Source organism: Stenella coeruleoalba (genome assembly GCF_951394435.1).
Source record: "Stenella coeruleoalba genome assembly, chromosome: 10".
Classification (NCBI taxonomy): domain Eukaryota; kingdom Metazoa; phylum Chordata; class Mammalia; order Artiodactyla; family Delphinidae; genus Stenella; species Stenella coeruleoalba.
The window spans coordinates 37960878-37968623 of record NC_137156.1 but is presented as its reverse complement, the minus strand read 5'-3'; the positions used below and the strand labels follow the sequence as shown (position 1 = coordinate 37968623).

Genomic DNA, 7746 nt, shown 5'->3' with positions numbered 1-7746 from the left:
TTTGCAATTACTGTCTTCATCAGCAGGAGCCTCTTTAGGAGGATGCTAAACTAAGTGTGATCCTTGCTCTTTATGAGGTAGGGGGTAGATGGGCCCCTAAGATCTCTCTTCAGGACTATTCACTGCTGTCTCTCTGAGATCATTTAGAGGCCAAAAGAAGCAACAACAATGTTAATAAGTCCACAGAGCATGTACAAACAGAATGGGCAGGTACATGTAACTCCGTATCACCAGTGCTGTGAGTAACTGAGCTAAGTGGTGTCAAGCTTCTGCTTTCCAAAAGCAACTGGAAACCCAGGCATTAAGAGAAATCTACTGAACTTTAAATAATTGTGACTATTCAGAAAACTAATTGGTGGGGGGCAGGAGGGGAAAGCAAGCAACACCTGCTTACAATAGGGCTTGTGGCTGTCAACTGGCAAGGCCTCCTTCTCTCTATCCCAAGAAAAGGGGTTCAAGGCCCCCCTGGATGGGGTTCGAGAGGGTCTCTGTACACGCTCAGCTGTGGCGGGGAAAAAAAAAGCCAGTAAGCCTTCCTAGAAGTAGCAGGGACTGAGAAGTCCGCCCATAGGGCCTCAGCTATGGGTTACCTCTCCAAGAGGTCTGGTGGAAGTTTGCTCCTTGTTGAAATTAATCATTAACAATCGCCTTCTTCTCACGATTGGCTGAAGCTCAGAATGGGTTCAGGATAAAAGACAATGAGCGTTAAAGGACTCGTTTTTTAGTGCCTCAAACTTTTTGGTCACTTACCAGTTTCCATCACTAATTTGGCCATACCTACCCTCCCAAAACCGAAATGTCCACTGCAGAAAGAAGAGAGGTTCTCCTAGCCTAGGCATAGGGAGTGGACTTGTATCTCTGAGGTTGGGGACACCGATGTGGTTAGAGGGGCACGGAACCTGACCAAGACACTCGCCTCTCTCTCCCCGCCATTGCGGGTGCGGAGAAGGGGAGGGACGTTTCCCAGAAGTTCATCATTGCCAACGAGAAACCGGTTCTCTGGGTGGTACAGGAAGAGTGAGTTGGGTGTGGGAGGCCTGGGAAGAGAGATTTCCAGGGGTTAGCAGTTCATTGAGAAATGTCCTCCGGCATCGCCCGGGACCAAAAGCGAAGGGCTCGCGGACCGCTCGGATAGCTGAAGACCCCAGCAGCCCCAGGAAGACCGAGCTCCACTTCCGGGTTTGGAAGCTCTCCTGGCCCTTCCCAGTGCCGGGTAATGGGATTCTCCGAGCGCATGCGCGGTGCTCGACCGCCGCTCTGGGACTGGTTCCACTAACCCTAAACAACTAATCTGCTCCTCCCCCTCTCGCTTGGGGCGTACCATTCGCGTTTGGGGGGGAGGTAACGTGCCCCAGAGTATTCAGAAGCCTGCTCCCCTTCTTCAGACAGGGGAAGGTAAGTTTCCTTAAGATTTTAAAAGTTCCAAGAATAAGAAAGCCTCCGAGGCCTGTCGTTGAGTGATAGTTCTACGGTCTCGGCTTTGCCCACGGCCCCGTCCTCTTCCTTTGAGGCGCTGAACAAAGTGGCACGCCCGGATCCCAGCTGATCAGCTGCTGGGCTTTGGCGGCGGCTTCCCCCCGGCGAGACCATTGTGACTCCTTGGGAGGGGTGCGTGAGGAGGGGAGGGGGCGGAGCGGCCATTGTCCGGTCAGCGCAGCCTCCGAGGGAGGGAGGGTGTTACGGAGCGAGCGGGGCCCGTGGTTTCACAGCGGCTGCCGCTACGCTAAAGCCGGCGGGGGGGGCCTCAGGTCCTTCCCAGCGCCGCCGCACGGGACATCGCTCTGGCTGGGAGCGGCGGTGGGAGCTGCCGAGGGCGCCGGGACTTCCCTCCTCCCCCGCGGTCCTCGGTTCACCCGTACGCCCCACCTCCTCAGCTCCCCTCCCTCTACTCCCCCCGGCCCCCCCATCTCCGAAGGCCGAGTGGTGCGGCCCGCCTCCAGCTGACCGGCCTGGAATCCCGGCTCGGAGCCCCGGACTCGCGCCCGCCCGCGCGCCCGCTCCCTCCCCCTCCCCCCGCCCCGAGCCCCCCGACGACGCCGCCGCCTCCGCCTCCGCCTCCGCCTCCTCCACCTCCTCCTCCTCCTCCTCCGAGCGGGGCCCAGGCCCAGCCGCTAACACCGCTGCCGCCGCCGAGCTCCGCCGCTGCCGCCGAGCACCATGGGAGATGCCGGGAGCGAGCGCAGCAAAGCGCCCAGTCTGCCGCCTCGCTGTCCCTGCGGCTTCTGGGGGTAAGTGCCCGGCTGGGTGGGGGCGGGGGCCGGGGCGCGGGCGCCGGGGCTGCCCGGGCAGGCCTCGCGGCCCGGGGAGGCCGGAACCCTGGGGGCTGGGCCCAGGCCGGGCCTGCGGGGAGGGGGCAGGGGCCGCGTCCTGGGGAGGGGCACCGGGTAGGGAGCTGGGGGTGGGCAGAGAAGGCCCTGCCGGGGGTGCGCTGCCACCCTCGGAGACTCGGCTGCCAGAGGCTCGGGCCGAAAGGGGCCGGCCGGGCTACTGGTGAGGGGGGCAGGGCTGCGTTCAGGGATGAGAGGGCGGCGTTGGCACCTCCCGGTGGAGCTGGGGTGCCCCCTTCCCTTGGCTTGTGGAGGCCAGCCCTTCCTCCCCTCCTTGGTATGAGTTGGTGCCCAGGAACCAGGAGGGTATTTCCTCTGACTTTTTCACCTCCCCTCCTCCCTGTCCCCCAGAGACTTGCATCATCACTTCCTAAATTATATCCTAGTGCCCCATTTGCTTTTAGGAAGCTGTTCACACGTCACCCATTTTTAAAAGTCGAGCCCAGAACCCAGGCTTGGGTAAAGTTACAAGACTGTTGAGGTCTCATCTTATTTAAAACACGTTTGTTTCAGAAGGTCTGTAAGATTCCCTTGTCAAAAAAAAACTCAAGTCAGCTTGGCTTAGGAACGTGAGAGCCAACTTGCTTAATTGGCTCAAATTCCCTTCCGTCCCCATTTTTTTTTTTTTTAATGATAAAAATATTCACCTTGGCCAGCCTGTATTATTGCTTGGCCATCCTGTGTTAGAGTGAAAATATTTGAGGTGGGAAATCAACTTTTCCACCTGTAGTTACAGTTTAAATTCTTCTTGTTACACTTGGAGTTTTTATGGATTGCCAACCCTCTTACCAGACAGGTGCCTCCGTCATAATTTATGATTCTAGATCTATTGTAAGGAAACTGGAGATTTTGAAGGCCAGCTTTTGTGATTTATCTCTTTTTTTGTTTTATTTTCCAAAGATTCAGTATATTTGGAGGTGCATAGAGGCAGTAAGGAAATGATTATTTCTGGTGAGGGCATCTTGGGAAGATGTATTGAAGTATTTTATCTTTACTGTCTCTCAGATCCTAGGGATGATTGAGGTAGAAATTAAGGCTGTGGTTTTTGGGAGTGCAGAGAAAGATTAGAAAGTGGATCTTAGTGTAGATTTCTGTGGAGTTTGTCATATCCAAAGGTTATGACAAAAAAAATCTAATTTTCTCATCTTTCAGCCTTTTCTTTCTCAAAAATTTCTTGGTGAAAGGATATTAGCGAAAAATAAGTTACAGCGTTACCAAAAGTTCTGAAGATGTGAAAATATCTTAGATTTTATAGTCTCCCCTTCTTTTTGGCTTGAAAATAATTGTGTTGCTTGCTAAGTGCTTTCATAGGCAATCTAATTCCCACAAGAATCTTATTAAGTGGGAACCGTTCTCTCTTTTATTTGTAGATGGGAAAACTGAGGCATTATTTATACACGGGAAACTTGCCTTTGCATTCTGGGATTTCAGGGTGGAGCTAATGAGCTCTGTAGAGTGCTTAGTACCATCACGTTTATGACATCAGTCTGCTGCCCTGGAAAAATCTGGTGTCACAAGCCTCAGATTGTAACTCATAAGAAGACATGTGGCTCAGAGAAAGTAGCTGCCAGTGGCAGCTAATGCCCAGGATGTATCAGAGGTCTATTTCCTGGCAACATGTTAATGTCTTTGGGACCATTATTATGAGTGGAACCCACATTAAAAGATTTACATCAAGACTTAGAAACTGAGCAAGGTTCTGAGTAATGCAAGGAGAGTTTGGTAGTAGAGAGGAATAGTTACACTGATGCCATAGTTGACTTATAAGCAACCAGGGCTGCTTTTTTGATACTTTCAATATGGCACTTTTTATGAACTGCAATTTGCCTAATGAGAGTTAGGCGAAACTAATATCTTTATGGTGGAAGCTGTTCTTTTTAATGTGTAATGTTTTAACCTTTCCTAAAGGCACCTGTGTAGTTTGCAGTTTATACCAAAGTATAAGGAAATTGCTGCCTAGTTTCCAGTATATCGTGACTGATTTTGAACGTTTCCCTTATTGCATGGGCTACATTCATGTTATATTCATTAAGTAAACTTATAATGTATTTAGCAAATATTTGAGTGCCTCTGATATTATGGTAGACAAGAGGGGCACTGGCACCATTCTCTGGGAGCAGGGGACATAGAGGAGTAAAAACACCAGTTACAATGAAGTGTGTTAGGCTTGGAATAGGGTTTGTTGGGAGGGGCACCTACTCCAGTTGAGGTGGATGTAGAGGAAGATAGCCTGGAGGGTGATGCCAGCCTAAGCCTGCAGGAAGATTAGGAGAGAATGGAAATAGATAGGGAGAAGGGTGTTTTCTGTCAGGCAGAGGGGAGAGCATGGATGAAGGCCTGGATATTAGAGAGAGCACTACACATTTGATCAGCTGAAAGTTCATTGTAGAGGATTGGTAGATTGTGAAGAGGGGTCAGCTAGAAATGAGGCTGAGATGGTGAGAGCAACTGGTGATACAGGCCCCCATATGTGATGCTTATGACTTTGGATTTTTATCCTGAGTGCACTGGGGAGCTGTTGAAGAACTTTGAGTGGGTTGTGAGGTGATTTTCTTTAATGTGAAAGATTACTAGATGATCTTGAGGGTGGCCTGTGTATGTGGGTATGATTGTGTGTGTGTGTGTGTGTGTATTTGTTTGTGAATGTGGTGTCTGTATGTTTGTGGCATGTTGTAAAGTCCAGAGGTACAGAAGACTTGTCAGGAGGAGTGATCCCCAGGGGATTACTATACCTGTATGGTGGCCAGGGAGAATGGAGAGAAGTAGATGTCAAAGCCATTCAGGAGGTAACTTGCCTTTGCCCTTCATGAGCATGAAGGTGAGTGTGTTCTCTGGAAACTTTAGTCAGCATTGCACTCTGCGGAAGCCGCAGGTCTGTGAAGTCAGCTAGTCAGGGCCCACACCCAGCCCTTTGCTGAGGAGCCTTTTAGCAGAATGTTCTGGTACTAGCAGACTAAAGGCAGTTCCTTTAGGATTGCTCTTCTCTCTAGTGACTTAGGCAGAAGGACTTGCTGCCCAGCATTGTCCACTCAGGACACCAATCAGCGGGGGTTGGTTAACATAGGAGAGCTTTCAGGTGGGTCTTGTGGGACTGCAATGAGAAAGGAGAATGCCTAGAGGAGCATGCAGTGCAAATGTGTTAGTGCTTCGAACACTCAAAATTTCTAGTTTTCTCCTTGGTTTTATATTGTGAAATTGAGTGTAGGTAATTAAGTTAACGTGTTACAGAGAGACCACTGGGAAACTTTGCTACCTTGGAAATTGTTGAAGTTTTACTAAAGTTGCAAGGTGTTTGTATAGCACATAAATGTTTTTAGGGTTAATGACCATAAATGGTTTTTTCCCTGAGACATGGACTTAAAACTTTTAGTGAAATATGAGCATGAGCATTTTCTTGGCTTATTTTAGGCATTCAGTAATCATGCAAAAAATCATGCTAGTTTATAATTGTCAAATCTGAAATGAAGTAGTCAATTGGTGCATTTTCTTTAGTTGAAATACATATGTAAAAGCACTTTTAAATCATATAGCTATAAGTGGTATTAGTTGAAGCTACAGAATGTACTGAGGGATATAGATTCTTCACAGATATTTTCAAAAGTTTTTGAAAGAGCAGACCTAGAATATTATTAAAAGAAGACAGGAAGAAGACAATAAGAATATCCTGAGTGTATTATAGGGTGATAGAACGGGTAATTAATTAGGATGGGGGAAAGATGGACTTTATTTTCGAATTCTGCATATTAAGTATAAATATCTAATTACAATTATTGATATTCTGCCTTTATAATTGGAGATGGTCTCTATCACAATGTAATTTAATGGAAACTTTGAGAAGTGTTATTCTTTTCATAAGTAAATTTAAAGTGTAGTAGACATAAGTGTTCAGTCTGATATTTAGGGAATAATGGAGTATTTTATTTTTTAAATAAATTTATTTATTTTTGGCTGCATTGAGTCTTTGTTGCTGCGTGCGGGCTTTCTCTAGTTGCGGCGAGTGGGGGCTACTCTTCGTTGCGGTGCTCGGGCTTCTCATTGCCGTGGCTTCTCTTGTTGTGGAGCACGGGTTCTAGGCACGTGGGCTTCAGTAGTTGTGGCACGCGGGCTCAGTACTTGTGGCTGTGGGCTCTACAGCACAGGCTCAGTTGTTGTGGCGCACAGGCTTAGTTGCTCTCCGGCATGTGGGATCTTCCTGGACCGGGGCTCGAACCTGTGTCCCGTGCTTGGCAGGCGGATTCTTAACCACTGTGCTACCAGGGAAGTCCCTGGAGTATTTTACATATGGGATGTATTAGGTAAACGATTCATTGTTTTGATTAAAAAAAAGATGTTTATGATTTACTTTCTAATGAATCATGTCATAAAAGAAATATTACATGGGTACATTTTCTTTAGGGAAATAGATTTTATTAGTATTTCATTTTTGTGATCTATTCTGTTGAGAAGCATTTTACTTACCAACTAGATCTGCTAGATAATGGTGAATTTTAAGTAAAGATGGAGTTAGGGCAGTGATTAAGAGTAATCTCACAAAATAAATTCTGTTCCTGAAATGGTTACTAGTAGAAAGTTGATTCAACCAAGATACTGACTAGTTAGCTTAAACAGAAGTTATTTATTTATTTTTATTGTTTCTTTTATTTTCTCTGAGCCCAGGCTTTGGGAATTGCTGTAGAACTCTGTTTCTGTCACTCTGTGAGTTATATGGCAAGTTTGCTTGGCTCCTAGTAGTGTGTGGCCCTCACACATTTTTGATTTATCAGTCTCTGTCTCCCAATTGGAACATGTTGCCACACTTCAACCAGCTTAACCTGGGCTTTCAAATTCCATGTGAACACAGCATGAATCACTGGTTAATCAGTAGAATGTTCATTCCAGTGATGTCACTAATTATCCATCTGATTATAAAACCCCCTTAAACATTCTCTTAAACACAAAACAGCTCATTTGTACAGTTTTACTTTTTTTGTTTTTTAAAGATTTTATATTTTTAGAGCAGTTTTAGGTTCAGAGCACAATTGAGAGTAAGGTACAGCAATTTCCCATATACCCCCTGCTCCCTCCCATGCACAGCCTCCCTTATTATCAGCATCCCCACCACAGTGGTGCATTTGTAACAGTGATGAACCTACATTGACATGTCATTATCACCCGAAGTCCATGGTTTACACTGCGGTTCACTCTTGGTGTTGTACAGTCTGTGGAATTGGATGAAATATAGTGACATGTATCTATTACAGTGTCATATAGAGTAGTTTCACTGCCCTAAAAATCCTCTTTGCTCTTACCTATTCATCGCTCCCTCCTCCCAACCCCTGTCAGCCACTCATCTTTTTACTCCATCGTTTTGCCTTTTCCAGAATGTCATATAGTTGGAATCATACAGTATGTAACATTTCCAGATTGACTTCTTTCACTT

At 47.0% G+C, this 7746-nt stretch overlaps 1 protein-coding gene across 1 annotated transcript in view; it reads left to right on the top strand.

Moving 5' to 3' along the window:
* The first annotated feature begins 1682 nt into the window (after window positions 1-1682).
* The window catches only part of ZFAND3 (zinc finger AN1-type containing 3), a 326173-nt gene continuing 320109 nt past the window's right edge, over window positions 1683-7746 (top strand). Inside the window, exon 1 of the mRNA XM_079932930.1 lies at window positions 1683-2228. Within this exon, the coding sequence (XP_079789056.1) occupies window positions 2158-2228 (71 nt within the window). The 5' untranslated portion in view covers window positions 1683-2157. The remainder of the gene's footprint in view (window positions 2229-7746) is intronic.